The following is a 23,902-nucleotide window of genomic DNA, read 5'->3' on the forward strand; positions in this document are numbered from 1 at the left end:
AGTTTATGCAATGTCTTATACAAAAGAGTTTGTAGCACAAGGGTAGCTGAGATAGTCCAGACAATGGCAGAGGCTCTGGCACAGATGGGGCTAGATGTGGCACATTGCGTCAGATGTGGCAAATGATACCAGGAATGGCAGATGACACCAGACATGGTGTATAACAGCAGGCGTGTCAGGTTGCGCCAGACGTGGCGGATGATACCAGGAGTGGCAGGTGACACCAGAAGTGGCGTATAACCGCAGGCGGCACAACTCGACTCCAACACTAGACATCCTGAGGAACAAAACACAGCACGGGATACAGGTAGCAGGACACGGGAACACTGGGAGCAGGATAACACTAAGGGCCATTTGAATTATGAACATGGGAACACTACAACAAAGCTCAGGCAATCAGTGAAAGGGCAGAGCCCTTTTTATAGTCCATGATGATCAGGGCTAATTAACAATATTTTACATGTGTGTGCGCTGGCCCTTTAAGACCAGGCATGAGCCCACGCGCACAAACACTATGGGACACTGCATAGTGGAGCGGAAGTGAGTGCTGGCATCTCCTAGGAAGGAGATGCCGGTCTGCACTCACAAGTCAATGGCTGCAGCCGTCGAAGGGTGAGTAGGAACGACCGTTCGCGGCCGTGGACGTTACACAAAGTCTCGCCCAGGCAAAGATTTCAAAGCTGACTGGGGTTTCATGATGATCTGTTCAAGCTCTTTTGAAGAATCACAAAGAAAAGGGGAATGTTGGAGACCGTAGACGCAGTGGTCGGCCAAGGAAACTTAGTGCAGCAGATCAAAGACACATCATGCTTACTTTCCATCAAATTTGGAAGATGTCCAACAATGCCATCAGCTCAGAACTGTCAGAAAACAGTGGATCCCAGGTACACACATCTACTGTTCGGAGAAGTATGGCCAGAAGTGGTCCCTATGGAAGAAAAGCCCAGAAAGCCATACCTTCATCGCGGAAACAGGGCCAAGAGACTCAACTATGCACGAAAATATAGGAACTGGATTGCAGAAAAATGGCAGCAGGTGCTTTGGACTGATGACTCAAAATTTGAAATATTTTGCTGCAATAGAAGGCATTTTGTTTGCCAAAGGGCTGGAGAGTGGTACAATTATGAGTGTTTTCAAGCATGGTGGAGGTGCCTTGCAAGTTTGGGGATGAAATTCAGCAAATGGAGCTGGGAATTTGGTCAGGATTAATGGTGTCCTCAATGCTGAGACATACAGGCAGATATTTATCTGTCAGGCGTCTGATTGGCTCCAAATTTATTCTGCAGCAGGCCAACGACCCCAAACATACAGCCAATGTCATTAGGAGCTATCTTCAGCGGAAGTGATGATATAGCCCCCATAGAGCCCTGATCTCAACATCATCGAGTTTGTCTGGGACAGAAGGATTTGAGGAAGCCTACATCCACAGAAGACCTGTGATTAGTTCTCCAAGATATTTGGAACAATCTTCCTTTGAGTTCCTTCAAAAACAGTATGCAAGTGTACCTAGAAGAATTGATCTGCAAATGATCAAACTTTCAAGCACCTAGCTCCAATTTGTGGCATGTGGGAGAGGCGTAAACCCCAGATTGAAAGCAAAGTTTTTTAGCCACATGAAACCTCAAAAATTGGATTAAGTGGTGTGGGATGATTGTGCGATGCCTCTTGTTCGTCATCGTTTTAGTTATCGCCACTTGTCGCAAACTGAGTGGGACAGAATCATTGAGCTGGGAGACCTTGCGAGGTTGGGAGAACAACAATGATCGGCAATGACAGCAAGAGCTGTGCGGAGGTGAGCCTCTGCAGGGACGGATCATCTGATTGGAAGAAGGGCGTGTGGTGATCCATTCTGTATGACAAGTGAAATTGGACTTCACATCCCAGAACTAGCGCGGCAACCAGTGTCTACACAAACCATCAGAAGGCGTTTGCACAACATTGGGCTACGAGCCAGACATCCAGCTACAAGTGCTCCATTGACCACACGCCACGGCTCTGAAAGGCTATCATGGTACATAGTAAGACGGCAATGGAGGCTGGAATGGAGGTCTATCCTCTTCAGCTATTATTTCCGCTTTGTCTCAGATAGCCAGGGGATTAGTCTGGAGACCATGTGGGCAATGCAATGAGGAGACAGAACCGATAAAAACAAGGGGGCATATACAAAACCACCGAAAAAGGCCATACTTACAAATGGACACAGCCAGGTCAGAAACGCTGATGAAGGAGTGAGCAGGTGCTTTAAATAATAATAGCCACTCCCACTGGTCTTGAGGGGAGTGGTGTGTGGAGCATGGGATGTGTAGTAAGAAATAATAAATGAATAGTGTGTGTGCAAGTGTAATACTATAAGTGAAATATATATATTTTTTAATGCAATGAGGAGGCCTTCACAAGGGCAGGTCACACCTTATGGCGTGGGGTGGCATAATGTACAGTAGCCGGACCCCTCTAGTCTTTATTTCAGGTATACTATGTTATGGAATTGCTAGGAGAGCATATAAATCTGCAACCTCAAATCCGCCACAACTTTGATCAACAGAGTCTAAGGCTACTCTTTGGTATTCGCCAGAGCCCACCGCAAGGCGGGATGGTTTTTGCTGCATAGAACCGAGGTTGTTTTAGCAGAGTTCAATGTTGGATAAGAGATGCAATGAAGGCAAACCTAAACAGGAAAACCAGACAGCCAGGAGTTAAACAGAAAGTCCAAATCAATAAGCAAGTGGATACCAGGGAAAGCATAGGTCAGAGCCAGCCGGTAACAGATAATCCAAATCAGCAAACAAGGGGTTAACGAGAGACAACCCGAGGTCAGTATTTCAAGAAGTCCAAAAGTCAGAGGTATGGGGTTTAGTCAGAAGCTTGATCTAGACACCTAAAGGTAAGGAAATTCACAAGCAAAAGACTGAGTGAGAAGGACAGGTAAATACGAAATCAAATCTGATAGGCAGAAAGATAGAGAAAAGAGATAGGCTTAAGGAAAAACCAGAACCGCCCACAAGCCAGAACAGTAGTCAGAGAGATCTTTAAGGCCCCATGCACACGAACGTGCTTTTTCGGCCGCAATTGCCCCGAAAATCCACGGGAGAATTTCGGCCCCATTCATTCCTATGGGGCCATGCACACGACCGTGGTTTCCACGGTCCGTGCATGGCCCCAGAGCGCGGACCGCAGAAAGAACAGGCATGCCTTATTACGGCCGTGTTCTGCGGTCCGGGCTCATTGAACATAATGTGCACAGCCCACGATTTGCAGGCTGCTTGCGGCTGACACTCCGTGGCCGGCCGACACGAAAATCACAGCCGTGCCCATGGCTACGGTCGTGTACTTGAGGCCTAAAAGAACAGGTGTTTCCTAACACACTAACAGCTTGGTGTTACATTGATTTGGTCGTGGACCCAGTGGTACGGCCATTTCTCGAAAGTGTCCCAAAAGCCGTTTTGCAACAGGACAACACCAGGCCGCATGTTGCTAGTGCTACTGTGAGCAGCCTGCCTGGCCTAAATGTGCTACCATGGCCTGCAACGTCTCCAGACTTGTTTCCCATCGAGCATATCTGGGACGTCATTAGTCGGCAATTGCAAAGGGATTTGCGTGATGATATTCGTGCCCAAGTGCAATCAGCGTGGCATAACATTCCTCAGACAACCATTAATAACATCATTGATAGCACGCCAAGGCATGTAAGTGCGTGTATTTCTTCACGTGGTGCTCATTTTCGATACTGAATAAATCAAGATGTTTGGAATATTTTGTTTTCATTTTTTTATCATTTGCATATCATATCTATCGATCTTGTGATCTCCACAATTCAAAACATTTTCCTTCTTGGTTTTGCAATTTCAATATCGAAGAGTGTATGTATATATATATATATATATATATATATATATATATATATATATATATATATATATAGTTTGTTTATTATACAGTTTGCTATTATAACTGTAGCGCCAGTTACAGGGGAAAACAGGCTCCTGTAGTGAAATCAGTAAGCGGCAGAGCTTATCTGGGTCTGCTTAGACCCTACAGCCCTGCCATGCTGGGGGTACCCAAAGATCATTCATGAGTGATGTGTAAACTAAAATAGAGAAGTCACAAGTGGTAATAAACTGCTTCTGTCTTCTCTTTAGTGTGTCTGGCTGCCCCTGTCAGCTAAATAGCAGACAACTACATACTCCAGAGGCGAACATACCATATGTGTTAACTGTGTGTCTGAACAAGAGCCCAGAAGGCAGGGGGGGCACTGCCACCAAAAAAACAGCTTCTTATTGTCTATTAGATTATACGTGAGAGACGTAGCTAATGAATTTCATGGCTCACAACTATTGGTGGATTGTAAGAGAGACATAAAGGGGGTTCTCTATGATAAGCTCTATGTCCACCTTTGACATATTCAAACTATATCCTCCGTATCCTACATAATTGGGTTATTGAGCATCATGCAGAACATTTGATACGTACATTTGGTACGAACTAGGCGCTTGCTTATTTTTGTTTAGGAAATATGATGCAAGCTTGAGATAAGGCTTTAACCCGTTAGTGACCGGCCCATCGTGTTTCTACGTCGGTCACTAACGGGCCTTATTCCGATGCCATAGACTTTTTACGTCGCGGCATCGGAATAAGTAAACAGAGCAGGGAGCTGTCAAATCTCCCTGCTCTCTGTAATGATGGGGGTAGGGAAACAGACAAGTGAGCCCTAATCTATCCGCCACTCAGTCCCTGCCTACTTGCAACAACCCGCCCTAGGCGACGGTGTACAACTGGGCGACGGTCCCTACACTCAATAAGTGAACGACAGACAAACAGACAAGGGAACACACAACCTAAGGGAAACGGGGCAGTTGCCCACGGCAACACCGTGAGCAACAAGAGTAGTAAACCAGCCGAGTAAAACCAGGAGAGTACGAGGTGCCAAACGCAGAGCAGGAGAGTAGTGAACAAGCCGAGTCAAACCAGGAGAGCACGAGGTACCAAACGCAGAGCAGGAGAGTAGTCAACAAGCCAGGGTCAATACGAAGCAGGGACAAATAGTACAAGAAGCTGCAGCAGGGCCAGGAAACCAACAAAGAAGATTCACAAGCAAGGAGGAACAGGAAAGGCAGGTATAAATAGACAGAGGGCGCGAGCTAGCTCCGTCTGGCCAAGCTGCGATAGGCTCTTCCACTCCTAAGCCTGCCATCCTGAGTGGTGGAAGATGGAGTCAGTCTCACAGACCTAGAAGCAGGTGCAGACTGATTACCTATGGGCGTAGATAAAGAAGCTGTGCCTGGCAGATCCTTTACAGTACCCCCCCCCTTTTATGAGGGGCCACCGGACCCTTTCTAGATGGACCTGGTTTATTGGGGAAATGAAGGTGGAACCTCCTGACCAATACCCCAGCGTGAACATCCCGGGCGGGTACCCAAGTCCTCTCCTCAGGCCCGTATCCTCTCCAATGGACCAGGTACTGGAGGGAGCCTTGGACCATCCTGCTGTCCACAATCTTGGCCACCTCGAATTCTACCCCCTCAGGGGTGAGAACAGGGACCGGAGGTTTCCACGAGGGAGCCAAGGACGGGGAGCAGCGTTTAAGGAGGGAGGCATGAAACACGTCGTGTACTCGAAAAGATGGGGGCAACTCCAGTCGGAAGGAGACAGGATTGAGGACTTCAATGACCTTGTATGGCCCTATAAACCGGGGAGCAAACTTCTTGGACGGGACTTTCAGGCGCAAACTTTTGGACGATAGCCACACCAGATCCCCGACCATAAACAAGGGGTTAGCAGAACGTCTTCTATCTGCCTGAGTTTTTTGTATGCTCTGGGACGCCTCTAGGTTATTCTGAACCTGGGCCCAGACTGTGCACAGTTCCCGATGAACGACCTCTACCTCGGGATTGTTGGAACTACCAGGTGAAACAGAGGAAAACCGCGGATTAAACCCAAAATTACAGAAAAAGGGGGAGACCCCTGACGAGTTACTGACCCGGTTATTAAGGGAAAATTCGGCGAGGGGAATGAATGAGACCCAATCATATTGACAGTCAGAGATAAAACACCTTAAATATTGTTCTAGAGACTGATTAGTCCTCTCAGTTTGGCCATTAGTTTCAGGATGGAAGGCAGAGGAGAAGGACAGATCAATCTCCAACTTTTTACAGAAGGCTCTCCAAAACAATGAAACAAATTGTACCCCTCTGTCAGAAACAATATTGACAGGGACCCCATGGAGACGCAGGATGTGTTTGACAAACAAGGTAGCTAACGTCTTAGCATTGGGTAGTTTCTTGAGGGGCACAAAGTGGCACATCTTACTGAAGCGGTCTACTACCACCCACACCACCGACTTGCCTTGAGATGGAGGCAAATCGGTGATAAAATCCATGGAGCTATGGGTCCAAGGTCTCTGGGGAATGGGCAAAGAACGTAGTAAGCCCGCTGGTCGGGACCTGGGAGTCTTGGACCTAGCACAAACTTCACAAGCGGTGACGTAGGCCTTAACGTCTTTAGGCAACCCAGGCCACTAATAGTTTCTGGCAATGAAGTGCTTGGTACCCAGGATGCCTGGATGACCAGATAGTGCGGAGTCATGATTTTCCCTAAGTACCCTTAGCCGGAATTGCAGGGGAACAAACAGCTTGTTCTCAGGAAGGTTCCCGGGAGTTGAACCTTGATCAGCCGCAATCTCAGAGACTAAATCAGAATCAATAGAGGAAATGATTATACTTGGAGGCAAAATACAAGCAGGATCTTCCTCCGAAGGAGGGCTGGCCATGAAGCTACGCGACAGTGCATCAGCCTTAATATTTTTAGACCCAGCCCTATAGGTAACCAAAAAGTTGAATCTGGTAAAAAATAACGCCCATCGAGCTTGTCTCGGGTTTAGCCTCCGGGCAGATTCTAGGAAAACCAGATTCTTGTGGTCGGTAAGGACCGTTACCTGGTGCCTAGCCCCCTCCAGGTAGTGGCGCCACTCTTCAAATGGCCATTTAATGGCTAAGAGTTCGCGGTTGCCAATATCATAGTTACTCTCAGTGGGCGACAACTTCCTGGAGAAGTAGGCACAGGGACGGAGATGGGTGAGGGACCTGGTACCCCGGGACAAGACAGCCCCCACTCCCACCTCGGACGCGTCAACCTCCACGATAAACGGCTCCATTTGGTTGGGCTGAACCAGCACCGGGGCCGAGATAAAGCACTTCTTAAGGACCTCAAAAGCCTGGACAGCCTCAGGAGGCCAGTGGAGGAGATCAGCACCTTTGCGAGTGAGATCCGTAAGAGGCTTAGCGATGACCGAGAAGTTAGCAATAAATCTCCTGTAATAATTAGCGAACCCCAGGAAGCACTGTAACGCCTTCAGGGAAGCAGGTTGGACCGATTCCGCCACAGCCTGGACCTTGGCGGGGTCCATGCGGAATTCATGAGGAGTGAGGATTTGACCCAAAAATGGTATCTCCTGCACCCCAAACACACATTTTTCGGTCTTCGCAAACAGTTTGTTTTCCCGAAGGACCTGGAGCACCTTCCTGACATGCTCAATGTGGGAGGACCAGTCCTTGGAAAACACAAGTATGTCATCAAGGTACACTACAAGAAATACCCCCAGGTAGTCTCTTAAAATCTCATTTATGAAATTCTGGAATACCGCGGGAGCATTACACAACCCAAAGGGCATGACGAGGTATTCGAAATGACCTTCGGGCGTGTTAAACGCAGTCTTCCACTCATCCCCCTCTTTGATGCGGATAAGGTTATAAGCCCCCCGTAGATCAAACTTAGAGAACCATCGGGCCCCCTGAACCTGATTAAAGAGATCAGGAATCAAAGGAAGGGGATACTGGTTCCTCACAGTGACCTTATTCAAGTTTCGGTAGTCAATGCATGGCCTAAGACCACCATCCTTCTTCCCAACGAAGAAGAAGCCAGCACCTACCGGAGAAGTAGAGGGGCGAATGTAACCCTTGGCCAGGCATTCCTGGATATACTCTCTCATGGCTTCACGTTCGGGACAAGAGAGATTACATATCCTACCCTTAGGGAGCTTAGCTCCTGGTACCAAATCGATAGCGCAATCGTATTCTCTATGAGGGGGTAACACTTCGGAGGCCTCCTTAGAGAAAGCATCAGCAAAGTCCTGTACAAATTCAGGTAGCGTGTTCACCTCCTCAGGGGGAGAAATAGAATTAACAGAAAAACATGACGTCAAGCATTCATTACCCCATTTGGTAAGATCCCCAGTATTCCAGTCAAACGTGGGATTATGCAACTGCAACCAGGGAAGGCCTAAAACCAAATCGGACGATAATCCCTGCATTAACAGTACAGAGCACTGCTCCAAATGCATGGAGCCAACAAGGAGTTCAAAAACAGGGGTATGCTGTGTAAAATAACCATTAGCAAGAGGAGTGGAGTCGATACCCACTACCGGGACAGGTTTAGGCAAATCAATCAAAGGCATAGCTAGAGACATAGCAAATTCCACAGACATGATATTAGCAGAAGACCCTGAATCCATGAAGGCACTGCCGGTAGCAGACCTACCACCAAAAGAGACCTGAAAGGGAAGCAAGGTTTTATTACGTTTCATATTTACGGGAAATACCTGTGCGCCCAAATTACCTCCCCGATGATCACTTAGGCGCGGAAGTTCCTCCGGCTGCTTATTCTTACGCCCAGGACAGTTGTTCACTTGATGCTTGTCATCCCCACAGTAGAAGCAGAGACCATTCTTCCTGCGGAACTCTTTACGTTGTTGGGGGGACACGGAGGCCCCGAGTTGCATAGGTACCTCTGAGTCTTCCGTGGAAGAATGAAGCTACGGAACCTCGGGAGGCATCATGGGGGAGTCAGAGGAGAAAACACCAAGACGTTCAAGTCGTCGTTCCCTGAGACGTCGGTCAAGTCGTACCGCTAAAGCCATAACCTGGTCTAGGGAGTCAGAAGAGGGGTAGCTAACTAGCAGGTCTTTCAGGGCGTTCGACAGGCCCAACCTAAACTGGCACCTTAAGGCAGGGTCATTCCACCGAGAAGCGACGCACCACTTCCTAAAGTCAGAACAATACTCCTCAACAGGTCTCTTACCCTGACGTAAGGTCACCAGCTGACTCTCGGCAAAGGCAGTCTTGTCAGTCTCGTCATAAATGAGTACGAAAGCAGAAAATAAAAGATCAATGGAGGAAAGTTCAGGGGCGTCAGGAGCCAAGGAGAAGGCCCATTCTTGGGCCCCTCCAGGAGCCGGGACATAATTATACCCACCCGCTGGCTCTCAGAACCTGAGGAGTGGGGCTTTAAGCGAAAATAGAGCCTACAACTCTCCCGAAAGGAGAGAAAAGTCTTCCGGTCCCCTGAGAACCGGTCAGGCAACTTGAGGTGGGGTTCAAGACGTGAGGTGAGGGGCACTACCATGGTAGCATCAGGCTGGTTGACCCTCTGAGCCAGGGCCTGAACCTGTAGGGAGAGACCCTGCATTTGCTGAGCCAGGGTCTCAAGGGGGTCCATAGTAGTGTCAGTGACCAGGGTAGACTAGGTATATAGGCTTGTGAATATGTAATGATGGGGGTAGGGAAACAGACAAGTGAGCCCTAATCTACCCGCCACTCAGTCCCTGCCTACTTGCAACGACCCGCCCTAGGCGACGGGGTACAACTGGGCGACGGTCCCTACACTCAATAAGTGAACGACAGACAAACAGACAAGGGAACACAGAACCTAAGGGAAACGGGGCAGTTGCCCACAACAACACCGTGAGCAACAAGAGTAGTAAACGAGCCGAGTAAAACCAGGATAGCACGAGGTACCAAACGCAGAGCAGGAGAGTAGTCAACAAGCCAGGGTAAATACGAAGCAGGGACAAATAGTACAAGAAGCTGCAGCAGGGCCAGGAAACCAACAGAGAAGATTCACAAGCAAGGAGGAACAGGAAAGGCAGGTATAAATAGACAGAGGGCGGGAGCTAGCTCCATCTGGCCAGGCTGCGATAGGCTCTCCCACTCCTAAGCCTGCCATCCTGAGTGGTGGAAGATGGAGTCAGTCTCACAGACCTAGAAGCAGGTGCAGACTGATTACCTATGGGCGTAGATAAAGAAGCTGTGCCTGGCAGATCCTTTACACACTCAGCTGCCAGATGTAGCAGAGGGCTGGGAGCGTCCCTGCTCTGCCGGGCGAGATCGATATTAGTATCGATCTCACCCGTTTAACCCCTCAGATGCGGTGCTCAATAGCGAGCACCGCATCTGAGTGGTTTTGGAGAGTGGGAGGGAGCTCCCTCTCTCTCACACCGACACCCGGCGATACGATCGCCGAGTGTCTGTGTCTCTAATGGCAGCCGGGGGTGTAATAAAGGCCCCCAGGTCTGCCTGGAGTGAATGCCTGCTAGATCATGCCGCAGGCATGACCTAGCAGATGCCTGTCCGTGTTAAACGGACAGGCAGTAATACACTCGCATATTAAACGGACAGGCAGTAATACAATCGCATATTATAGTCCCCTAGTGGGACTAGTAAAAAAGTGAAAAAAAAGTTTAATAAAGTTAATTTAAAAAAAAAATTGAAAAAAAATGAAAAACCCAGCTTTTCCCATTACAAAATGCTTTACTATTAAAAAAACAAAATAAAGTTAAAAAATTACACATATTTGGTATCGCCGCGTCCGTAACGACCCAGACTATAAATCTATTACATTATTTAACCCGCACGAAAAAATAAAAACGTTACGGCTCTTCAAATATAGAGACACAAAAACAAATAATTTTGAAAAAAAAGCGTTTTTACTATGTAAAAGTAGTAAAACATACAAAAACGATACAAATTTGGTATTGTTGCAATCGTAACAACCCGCTGAATAAAGTTATTGTGTTATTTATATCAAACGGCGTAGATTTAAGACGCGAAAAAGTGTGGCGAAATTTCAGGTTTTTTTCTATTTCCCCCCAAATAAAAGTTAATAAAAGTTAATCAATAAATAATATGTCCCCCAAAATGGTGCTATTAAAAAATACAACTTGTCCCGCAAAAAACAAGACCTTATACAGCTACGTCGACGCAAAAATAAAAAGGTTATAGCTCTTGGAATGCGCCGATAGAAAAACGTAAAAAATGGCTTGGTCATTAAGGTCTAAAATAGGCTGGTCATTAAGAAGTTAAAGTTTTTTTACTTTAATAAAAAAAAAATATTTACTTTGCATGTTGCTTTGCAAAATTTACCTTCAAAAACCCCAGATGCACTGCATGGATGATCAGAGGTATAGCTCAGATTCTTCACATATTTTACTTAAACGTAAACTTCTGGCTACAGACCATAAGGCTTGCATTGACGAATGCTGAAAGGAAACTTTGTTGGTGTAAAATACTGTTGGAGCCATTTTATAAACTCATGAAAAACAAGGAAAGAAATACTTTGTGAGTTGTTTTTTTTAATCAATTCACTTTTATTTGACATGTGTACAATGGAAGTTTTGCTTGGGCTTGCATGCAAGATAAAGAGAGTCAATCAGGGTACTGTAAATGAACAGTGCCAATTCAACATTTATACAAATATGTATGTGTATATCCATGAGCCCAATGTTAATGGGCATCACTGCAGAATGCGCACCTGCTCCTCAGGTTCCGAGCCTGGTTATATCTCAGGCAGTAGTTATTGGTGAAGTGGCCCATGCAGTATTTAATTCAAAAAGTTTTCAGACCCCTTCGCTTTTTCCCCCATCTACAGCACACGCAATACCCCATAATGACAACGAGAAATTAGGTTTGACCAGAATACAAATGTGTTAAGTTTGTAGTTTCATTTAAGAAGACTTAAAGGCTATGTAAATCTTTGACAACATTTTTTTTATTTTTTTTTATAAAACAACATATTAAAGGATTTTAGACCACTTTTTAAATGGTTTTTATTTTAAAAAATGTTTACTTTTTGAGGTTCAGCTTCTACATATCCAGCATATAGAGCTGCTGTAACTTGCACTCAAACCTGAATCCGTCAGGTCAGCAGAATCGGTGGTTTCTGTGACAGTGGGATCCACCTGTTATCAGTCACATGTACTGAACTTAGATGTCATTAATAATAGCTGGATCACGCTGTAACCGAAGCCGTCAGTCCCGCTCACATAACGGATTTGTATTTAAGCGCAAGATACAGTTCTATGTATCCAGGATACGTAGAAGCTGAACCTCAAAAAGTAAAATAATTAACAAAAAACAATTAAAAACTTGTCTAAAATCCTCTGTTATTTTATATTAAAAAAATTTAAAAGGTTTACAGAGCCGTTAATTGCTGCAAAAGCTGCCGCAACAAAGTCATGGGTCTGAATACTTAATATTTCTTCAGGTTTTTATTTTTAATCAAATTTCAACAAACCTAATTTGAAATCGTATGGAGTGCTGCCTATTTTTGTGGGATTTATACATTCAATAGGACTGCTTCCTTTGTATTATCTATCTATCTATCTATCTATCTATCTATCTATCTATCTATCTATCTATCTATCTATCTATCTATCTATCTATCTACAGCAATATGCTGTATTACCCGGCATCCATTGAAATGGATGGACTGTCTAAGTAACATATGCACAAGGTCCACCAGAGTGGTAGCCTCATTCTACAATGGCTCCACAATGGAGAGAAGAAAACCTGGACCGCACATCCATTTACTATACTTGATCTATTGCGGCTCCTCAAAATTTAAAAAAATGTACGAACATGAGGTTCTTAGTAAACATTTTGATCAAATTTTGAGCCATTCTTCAATGGCTCTTTGCTCTAGCTAATACAGGGATATCCCAAACAGGGGCATAGGAAAATGGTTTATACAAAGAGGGCAACTCTCGAAATAAGTAGATTACAATAAGTTTATATATAATAATACGTTTGTGGTATTGTACAGAGCTTTTCTTGGAGTAAACAAATTACAAGTGCCCGATTCCTCTAAAAACTCGGACACTCTGATGTCTTCTAGGACTGTATCTGACCCCTTTCGAGCTCTTTAACACCAAGCTAGCATTAGTAATGTCATCCACCTTGATTGGCTGTGTTAGAGGCAGGAATAACTGCAGTGCATTTTGGGAAGGCTGCCTGTAAGGTATTATGGGGAAGTCGGTCCGAGGTCATGTGATCCATTTTTTAACCTGCAAAATAGCAGCCGCCACACTGCAGCGTTTTGTGCGTTGTGAACCCCAAATGTTTCAGATTTTGCCGAACCCGAAACGTTTGGAAATTCGGACCAAATTCAATTAGTGTAGAATCAATTACGACATCTCTACCTCTGACATTTACTATGTAGTAAAACCACAAAAAAAGTAATGAGAAACTGGATGAAATATTCTCTTCATGTGAGAATTTTCAGGTGCACATTAATAGTTATTTATTTCCTGACAGAAACCTCAAAAATTGTTAAATTATTTTCAAATATTTATTTTATACATAGCTCATGTGCACCACCCTGTGGCCAATGAGGGCATGCATCTGAAATTTAACAAATGTTCAAAGTACATTAGAATTATTTGCAGACTGAATAATGCAGAAATACAGCAGAGACATCTGATCTGGAATTTCTTTTAGTCATGGCACAGAGTTCTGTTGTGGTGACTCCTATATCGTTAGGTTCAGATTTAACAGCAATGTGATATCAAATTAAAGGAAATATTTGCCTTCAGTTATTGGTTCTTACGTTTTCAAATGGATGATATGGGTGTTGGATAACTTAAATAAATTCAGTAATATTTTTAAAACTTTGCTATATTATTACTCAGGTTCCCATTGTCTAATATATTTTTTTTTCTTTTTACAGATTAGAAACCATTCAGTGTGACATATACAAAAATAGGGGACATATCGCAGCACTGCAACAGCCTATTCACTCTGCATTCGCAGTGTTCTTCACATCTATTAGTCAGGAGATACTCCCACGTAAGTCTCCGATGTATGCTACTATATATGCATATAGTGGCATAAGTTACCCATAGGCTTCCATTTAAAAAAAAAAAGTATATTGAGTTGCATGCTTTTTTAGTGTAATGCGCTATTCTATACAGCAAAAAAAAGCTATGCCAACATATACAGGCCCGCTGTATGACAAAGGGATTTTACGCTTAACGTAGTTCACCAACATGTTTTTTACTGGATGCCTCTGTATGGAATAACGCAGTTAACTATGCTATTCCATACATCAAAACAGAAGACATACCAACGTATACCAGCTCGATGTGTGCCGATATGACCCTCTACTGGCATTTGTCAGGTGAATGGGGGCGTATGCGCTGGGTAAGCAGTGTTTATAGGCCCTAGTTCTACAAGGTTTCATATTTTAATATTCAGTCTCTTTAGCTCTTTGACACAGCAATTTTTTTCTTAACTGTGAAGAAAATGCAGCCACCTCCTCCTCTTCCTTGCTGTAAGTGGGATTCTCAGTGCTCTGTCAAAATATGAAAAATAAAATTAAGGAAGAATAAACATATATATAGACATAGTTAGGACCAGAATTATTTGGACAGTGACATAATCTTCATGATTTGGGCTCTGCATTCCACCACATTGGATACGAAATGAAACAACTGAGATTCAATTGAAGTGTAGACTTTCAGGTTTAATTCAAAAGTAATTGGACAAAGTAACATTACCATAAATAAAATGTTTTTTTTTAATACTTTGTAGAGAATCCTTTCCAGGCAATGACTGCCTGAAGTCTGGAACCCATGGACATCACCATTCGCTGGGTTTCCTTCTTTGTGATGCTTTGCCAGGCCTTTACTGCAGCTGTCTTCAGTTGTTGCTTTTTTTGTGGGTCTTTCTGCCTTAAAGAGGCTCTGTCACCAGATTATCAAATCCCTACCTCCTATTGAACGTGATCGGCGCTGCAATGTAGATAACAGTAAAGTTGTTTTTTTTTTGAAAAACGATCATTTTTGCCCAAGTTATGAGCAATTTTAGATTTATGCAAATGGATTTTCAATGGACAACTGGGCGTGTTTACTCGTTTTACCAACTGGGCGTTGTGAATAGAAGTGTATGACGCTGACCAATCAGTGTCATACACTTCTCATCGTTCCCACCCAGCTTCTTTCACTGCACAGGCACACAGCGTGTTCTCGCGAGATCACACTGTGAGGTCACTTCCTCCCACATGTCCTTAACCATCGTGTCGGAGGAGAGAAGACACATCGGCTCCAGGCGTCCGAGATATGCTGCTGCACATTCAACTGTACCCTCTTGGACGCCTTGAGCTGATGTGTCTTCTTCTCTCCACAACGCCCACTTGGTCATATAGTAAAACACGCCCAGTTGTCCATTGAGAAACTCATTAGCATAAAGCTAATATAGGTCATAACTCGGTCAAAAATGATAGTTTTTCTAAATAAAAATCACTGTTGTAATCTACATTACAGCGCCGATCACATCATGTACAATATAGGCCACTTATAATGTGGTGACAGAGCCTCTTTAAGTTTAGTTGCAATAATTTTATTTTTTTTGGGGGGGGGGCAATTCTCACTTTTGCTAAGGTACACTGTGATTTGTACATACGCCCCTAGTTCAAAGCTTAGCTTTCAGTTACTAGTCCATGCAGACATCTTTCAAAAATTGTGTATGGTGGGCACTGGCATCATTCTGGCCTTTCAATACCTATTCTGTCCTGCAATCGTGTACAGCTGAGAGTAGAAAGCAGTGGTGTCCTTATAGTATAGGCATCTTTCACCTTTTCATCAATATTTTGCTGCAAAACTAGTAGTGGGTCCAAAACACAGAAGACGTGAAAATCTTTCCATTATATTTTTCTTGGTGTAGAATCCACTCCTGGTCTTGGGTTACAATTATCAAAGCAAAATACTGAACAAAATACTGACGTGTGAAAGTGGACTAAGAGTAACTTTTTACATGTATTTTTTTTGTAGATGGTACATGACATGTCAGACGTAAAAAGGTTTTTTAGGTAACTAGCTTACCTTAATGCATGCTGCTTCTGCTGCTTTCCAGGTTTGCAAAACACTATGAATCAGGTTCTGTGCGTTTTTCAGTAGCACATCCTCTGCAGAGTAGTCATCACATCCTGTGGCCGCTTTTACACTAAAATTAAAATAATGGCCATTTATAATGTGAAGCATTATTTCTTATACCGTTTATTCCTTTTAATCCAGTATCGGATAGAATAGCAATTTGAATACTCCAGTACTACAGTAGTTTCCAGTGCAGAAATGTGTCACAATATTTAATCATGCAAATTCAGAAGAAGACTTAGGCTTCGTTCACATATGCGTTGGGGTTCCGTTCTGACGTCCTGTCGGAGCTTACCGTCAGAACGGAACCCTGAACAGACACAAAATGACAGCGGTGATTTCAATGGTGACGGATCCGGTACCCATGGTTTCCGTTTGTCTCTGTTGTGCATCGGATCCGTCGTTTTGCCAGAAGCAATAGCGTAGTCTACTTTAATGCAATAGCGTAGTCGAAATTAATAGTATATTTTATATTCTAATTATTTTATTTTGAGTTTCATTTCTTCCCTAAAGTTTTTCTGCCTAAAAAGGGTTATAAAAATAAAGACTTTTATAACTGTCATACAATATCAGGCCCAATCCTCAAGGGAGAGGAACTACAAATATATGGCCACCTCTCGATTAAAGCTTTAGTTACGGATCAGCTTTTTTCCAAGATCATAATGATGGTCATAGATACCAGTCCCACAACAAACTAATGTCTATGATATGTTCCCCTGCTAAGTTCTGTCAAAGGAGTTTCACAAGACAATGAATGACTTTATAACTGGACATGCATACAATATTCAGCTAATTCTTTATGTACAATGCACAGCTGAATAATTTGTCTAATACATTGTGCCCGGTTCTCTGACACTTCCTGCTTTGCAGCACTGGCAGAGAAACCAGTGGGCAGATCTTCCTAGAGAAGATCACAAGTTTGCTTCACTAATGGTATATTCAGATGTTGCGCAGCCAAGAACTGCACGGAAAAGAGCTACTGTAATTTTGTTCACACAGGTCGGATACACTGCAGAAAAGTGTCCAACCTAGAACCCGCAGGGTATTCCGGTCAAAAGACTGCACAAAACTAAGGCCTCACTCACACATCTGTAAAAATATTTAACTTGAATAATTAAATTATTGATTATTTGCCAAACCACAAATATTATCTGACATCTCCAGATACAATGAAAAATTAATGTTCAGAATGGGGGGGGGGGGGTATTATCTTATGGGACATCATAATATGCTCCTAAACAGTTCTCCAAATCCCCTTCGTAGACATCCTAATCATGGTACAATTCTAGCTTTCTGCAGCTGCTACTAGGGGGAGCACAGTGCATACTGTGTTATTACTGAGGTCAAAGTATAAACAATATTCAGTAATCTCCTAGACTCCCCCTAGTGCTGGCTGCAGGCAGCCAGAATTTTACCATTTATCTATATGCATGGGCTTGGAGCGCAATATCAGTAAATAAGAGCTTGCACTGCTACCTCCACATTTTTTATTTCGATCATTCTCATTCTCTTATGAATAGAACAGCGCATTATAACTTATTCCACAAAAAACACCTGACTTTTTGGAAACACTTTCTTCCATCCCTTTGCTCACTGTTTACGCCTAAGTCTGATTACTGATGACTCTATAATTTGACTGATAATAATCAATGTTTAATTGATCACAACCATGTGCATAGAGTAGAGTGCATGAACATCTGGATACACATTGGCTGGACCATTTATCGAAAAACAGAATAAATTTCTGCTACTCATATTTTGGCTTAAATAACTAATCGTTTTCTTTTATAAAAATTTTTGTATAAATGACTGACATGAAAATATGGCAAAATCTGATCCTGGATGTCGAGAATATATAGCTAATCACAGGGCCGACATCAGGGGGGTATTACTGGTACTCCCGTCAGGGGCCCGGCCACATGGATGAAAAAAAGGGGCCCTCCGGGCTGCCGTCGCCCCCCCTCAGACTGTTGCCCCCCCTCGCAATGCTCATGGGCCCCCCCTCGCAACGCTCACGGGCCCCCCCTCGCAACGCCCGCGGCACCCCCCTAGCGACCCCCCCTAGCGACACTCCCCTAGTAACACTCGCGGCAGCCCCTGCATACCTGTTGTAGCTTCACTGGACGGGGAAGATGCAGCATGTGCTGAAGCTGCGTGTGGAGATCCCGCCCGCCAGCTCCTCTACACTGCTGACCGGACCTGCAGGCTGGTGAGTATGTTCCCCTATCCATCCTGCTTCCCATCCCCCTGACCCCATTTGTAGATTGTATAAAGTTGGTTAAAAAGTTTTTTGGTATTTTTTCGTTTACCTAGCTGTTTTTTGCCGCGATTTTCGTAATCGCGGCAAAAATGGCGCAGTTTTGCCGCGATTATATAAAAATCGCGACAAAACCGCGTGATTTGTGCCGCAATTATGAAAATTGCATAAAAAAAAGATACAAAACATTAAAAGTGCTGTTAGGCTATATTCTCACAGTGCGGTCAAGTCACGTTTTTGCAAAAATTGTGGCAAAAAAATGGGATTTCACCGCACTGTGTAACTAGACTAAGGCCTTATTCAGACGGCCGCATTCGGTCCGTGACATACGGAGCGTGTATCGGCTGTATCTCACAGGCTGACCACAATTCATAGAGCCGGACTCCTAGCATCATAGTTATCAGTGTTGCTGGGAGTCCCTGCCTCTCCGCGGGAATACTGTCCCATACTGTAATGATGCTTTCAGTACGGGACCGGGGACAGTATTCCCACGGGAAGGGAGGGACTCCTATGATCATAGATAACTGTGATGCTAGAAACCCGGCTCCCTGAACTGTGGTCGGTCCGGGAAATATGGCGGATACACGGTCTTTATATCACAGACCGAACATGGACATCTGAATAAGCCACTTACTTGCCTCCTATTTTTGGTGCGGATTGCGCACTCAAAATTCACTACAAATTACAATATAAGGCCTTATTCACACGAACGTGTTATACGTCCGTGATACTTATTACGTCGCACGGACTTATGTTAGTGAATGGGGCCGTTTAGACTGTCAGTGATTTTCACGCAGCGTGTGTGCGCTGTGTAAAACTCACGACATGTCCTATACTTGCCCGTGTTTCGCGCAGCACGCACCCATTAAAGTCATTGGGTGCGTGCAAATCGTGTACGGCACACGGAAGCACTTCCGGGTGACGCGCGTGATTCATGCTACAGCTGGTAAAGAAGAGAAGGGAAACATAAAAGCCCCCCTTCTTTACTGTGTTGTAACACCAAAACAGAGTGTCATAATGATGCCGGCTGCGCGAAAATCAGGCAGCCGCGCACCATATGCTGACGCCACACTGAACTTTTGCTCGGGCAAAATGCAGCGTTTTTTGCGCGTGCAAAATGGACACGTTCGTGTGAATAAAGCCTAAGGCGATATTCAGACCAATGTGTGTGAAATCAGACGTGAAGAACGGCCGTTTTTTGTGGCCGATTTGCAGCCGTGCGGGACCCGTTTTCACAGACTTGAGTCTATTGAGGGATCCGTGAAAATGCACAAAAATAGGACATGTCCTATTTTTTTACAGGCCCTTCACACGAACAACAACCGTGTGAATAGCCCCATAGAAATACATGCAGCCGTGTGACGGCCATTAAAAAAACATCCTTCACACGGACGATTAACACGTTAGTCTGAATAAGCCCCAACTCATGTGAATGGGGTTTGTCAGAACGTCATGCATGTGCAGCATTTCACCCCACAAATAATTTTTTTTAACCTGCCCAGTACATTATGCGGTACAATAAATGGTGCCATGAAAAACTACAACTTGTACCGCAAAAAACAAGCCCTCAAGTAAAAAAAATTATAGCTTTTGGAAGGTGGAGAGGAAAAAACAAAAGTTAAAATCCAAAAAATGGCTGAGGAGGGAAGCTGCATGCCTATTAGCCCTTATTCACACGACAGGGTTTCCCGGCCGGGTGACGGCCGTTCATAAATCAGCCGTCACCCGGCTGCAGTAGGAACAATAGACCCCTAAAGGGCTATTCACACGACCGATTTTTTTGACGGGCCGGGAAAACCGTCCGTCAAAAAATGGGACATGCCCTATTTTCGGCCGTTTACCCGGCCGCCCGGCTCCCATAGAAGTCTATGGGGCCGGGTAATACCCGGCCATCACCGGAATGTGTCCCGAGTGATGGCCGTGTCTACCGTTGCTCGCTCTCTCCTCTTCACAGCGCAGAGTGCATGTGAGGAGGAGGAGTGTATCTCATTCAGAAGAAGCGCTCTATGCTGGAGGTAACACTGTGGGGGTACTGCTGTAGCGACGTCCCTGCTCTGCTATGTGCAGGGGTACTGTGTGGCAGGGCTGAGGTGTACAGCAGGTGGAAGGGGGCGCTGTGCTGGCTCCCTTCCCAAATCGCCCTGGCCCGGCGAATCAGCCTCCTTTCCGCCCTTGCGCTTCTTCAGGCATCGCTACAGCTATAGCAGCCATAGCGGCTGCTAGCGGCGACACCTACCATGGCCGATGGCGCCGCTAGCAGCTTCTGCGGCTGCTACTGCTGTAGCTTCGTCCCCACTCTGCTATGTGCTAGCCCCACTTTAGCTCCCTGAAGGAGCGGAATCCCTGTGTGTTCGGGGATTCCGCTCCTGGACAGAGCGCTTGATGTCTCTGTCCATATCTGGGCAGTGACATCAGGGGAAACTCCTGAAGCGGAATCCCCGAACACTCTGTGACAGGGGATTCCACACCAAGAGAAGCCAGTAACGTTCAGTGTCTATAAATGGACACAGACGACAGGGGCTTTTCCTGAAGTGGAATCACCGGCCACATGGGGATTCCCCTTCAGGAGTTGCCTCCGATGTCACTGTCCAGATATGCCCGGCCCGGAACGGATGCAAAACAAATGCAAACCGGCCGGGAAAAACGGCGGGACACTGTCGTGTGAATAAGGCCTTAGGGTATGTTCACACAATTAGCAAAAACAGTCTGAAAATACAGATATTCAAGGGAAAACAGCTCCTGATTTTCAGAAGTTTTTTAAGCAAACTCGTGTTTGCTCATCCACTTCTCTTCGTTACCACTCAGCTTCTGGCAGTGCACAGACACACAGCGTGTCCTCGCGAGATCACGCTGTGACGTCACTCACTTCCTCCCACAGGAACTTCATTGCGTCGGACGAGCGAGGACACGCTGTGTGTCTGTGAATTGCCAGAAGCTGGGTGGTAACGAAGAGAAGTGGATGATGCTGATTCGTCAGCATCATACACTTCCATTCACAACGCCCAGCTAGTAAAAGAAGTAAAAACGCCCAGATGTACACACACAATACACGCCCAGTTGGACATAACTTTAAACACGCCCAGTTGTACTTAAGAAAGGCTCATTTGCATAAATATAAAAATGCTCCTAACTTGGCCAAAAATGCTCGTTTTTGAAAAAAACAAACGTTACTGTAATCTACATTGCAGCGCCGATCTGCTGCAATAGGAGATAGGGGTTTGAAAATCTGGTGACAGAGCCTCTTTAAGGCCCCTTCACATCGTATTGTTGCCCTAAGTTTATCGTGTACGTCAGGAAATCTCCTACCTTACAGTATAAACAACGTAGATGATAATTCACAGGGCTCCATTATGTCCTTTTAGCCTCCGTCGGGCTGGTGGACGTCGGGAAGATTTGGAAAATGTGTTTGAAGTGACTAGAGCTGTTTTTTTTTTTTGTTTTTTTTTACACTATCAGGGTAGTAAGTATAGCAACTATTATGGCCCCTGCAGCTGGGGACCCACCTTCACTGGTGAAGGAGTCAGAGGTGAGGGGTAGTTTGGCATTAGCATGGATGAGGCATATTTTCAAAGTGTTTTTTGAAGTGTCAATGGGAAAATCTGCTTGTAAAACTCTTCAAGTGACATGTCACTTCTTTTTACAAGGCATATTTTTACTAGCTGCTTTTTAATTCAGCACAATAAAAATATGGCTTGTATGAAGTAGACGGCTTATTTCCCATTGAAGTCAATGAGAAGCTGTTTGACGGTGTATTCCAAAATGCTCCAAAATATGCCTGAAAATATCTTGTCTGAACATGGCTTTACAGTATATTTTCTGAGATGTGTCTTCTATTTTATCCACTGGAAGTAAACAATGAATGTTCCTACTGAATAACAACAAGCAGAGATCTTAAAAACTGGGAATAATTAATACAGACAGTATATTAGAAAATTGTATAACATTTAATTATAAAAAAAAAAAATAATAATATCAATTTGCTGAAACTGGACAACCCCTTTAAGACATTGCTAACAAATTCTCTAATCTGTAACCGAGCTTGTCAGTGTTCGGCCTATTAAAATCCAGTTGGATACTACGCTGACGTATTTTTGGAATAACTGGAAAGATTTGGCATTCCGGCGTCTGGGAAAGCCTAGTATTTATGTTTCATGTTTATTTTGGGATGTGTAACTCTTTAATAACTAATTAGATTCCAGAAAATTAGCATTCTAAAATAAATGTTAAACATATTTTTCTTTTCATTTGCTGGATACTTGAATGAAATGAACATTATTATACCTTGAAACGATGCTGAGCTGATTGCTAATTGTTTGTACCTGTTCCATACCACACAACAGCCCAGATGTATTCCTCTTGTCTGCACAGTTTTTAGCCATTATTCCAATAAACGTTACAAAGTTTTGCCCAAGTGTAGCTATGCATTTAGCAGAAGCAATGAACTGCTCTGGACTCTATGTTAAAAAAAAAAATCATTGACACCATTTTTGTCGATTTCTCACATTAAGATTATACGTGTATAGAAAAATGCACTGCAAATCAATCACCGCATATCACTGCATGCGAAAAAGTAGGAGGATGTTATAAACATAAATGCGAACTGTAAGACTCTAAAGTGAATAACATAGGCCCCATACACACAACCGTAAAAACTCCATAATTGCGGACCGTAATACGGTACGCAATTACGGACCCATTCAGTCCTATTGGCCGCGGACACCGTTCCGTATCGATAGAGATGGGTGTCCGTGCCGTATAAATGTGAAGAAAATTATGGAACAGGTCCGTCCTTTTGAATTTTACGGACCGTGCTACCATACTTTGCAAAATGTGGTCGGCCGTCGGCTATGAAGCCTATAACTGGCTATTGATATTAGATTGCTCAAAAATTATTTGATATGCCAGCAATCTAAAGTCTATGGGGCAGAGGCGTAGATAGCGAGGGGGCAGGGGGCGCTGGCCCCAGGCCCTCTGAAATGGTAGTATCCAGGGGCAGGCTGGGTCGGCGAGCATCTACCCCTCGGGCCGGTACCCCAGCAGTGGCATGTCCTAGTTTCAACTGTATCTGGGTGCTCAGGATACAGATACAGTTGCATTCAATGGTGGAGCAGGGAGCCGTCAGCTCACTACTCAACCATTCACTATGTAATGCCAGCTGAGAGCAGCTGGGCGCACACAGGTGCGATGCAGTGATGCTATAAGAGCCTGTCGCTATAGGGGCATTATCATGAATGGGGGCAGCTATGGGGGCATTATTATACTGTGTGTGGGGCAGCTGTGGCGGCATTATAATGTGTAGGGAGGCAGTATGGGGGCATTATTAAGTGTGGGGCCTATAAGGGCATTATACTCTGTGTAGGGCAGCAATTGAGGCATTATACTGTGTGGGGATACTCTATACTGTGAATGGAAATTATGTAAACAGTGCAGCAGTTACGGAAAAAGCGTAGCTCGCTATGCTACGCTGTTTCTGTAACACTCATTCACTTCTCTGGAAGTTTACAGAAACAAAGTAGCACAGCAAACTGTGCTGTTTACGTAAGCCTGACCCCACCGGATGCACCTCTGCAGTTGTAAACATACGTTGGGGGGCTCACTGGGTTGGTGCCCACTCAGATGTGTTTTGACCCCCCTATGATAAACCCCTAGCTACACCTCTGCAATGGGGCTAT

General features: G+C 44.6%; 1 protein-coding gene across 1 annotated transcript in view; it reads right to left on the reverse strand.

The window, feature by feature from the left end:
• Positions 1-12,157: 12,157 nt before the first annotated feature.
• The window catches only part of LOC142761280 (uncharacterized), a 30,665-nt gene continuing 18,920 nt past the window's right edge, over positions 12,158-23,902 (reverse strand). The window contains exons 4-5 of the mRNA XM_075864465.1: positions 15,923-16,043; positions 12,158-14,394 (exon numbers count right to left, since the gene is read on the reverse strand). Coding sequence (XP_075720580.1) covers positions 16,039-16,043 — 5 coding nt within the window. The 3' untranslated portion in view covers positions 12,158-14,394; positions 15,923-16,038. The remainder of the gene's footprint in view (positions 14,395-15,922; positions 16,044-23,902) is intronic.

The sequence above is a fragment of the Rhinoderma darwinii genome, chromosome 4 (assembly GCF_050947455.1).
Source record: "Rhinoderma darwinii isolate aRhiDar2 chromosome 4, aRhiDar2.hap1, whole genome shotgun sequence".
Classification (NCBI taxonomy): domain Eukaryota; kingdom Metazoa; phylum Chordata; class Amphibia; order Anura; family Rhinodermatidae; genus Rhinoderma; species Rhinoderma darwinii.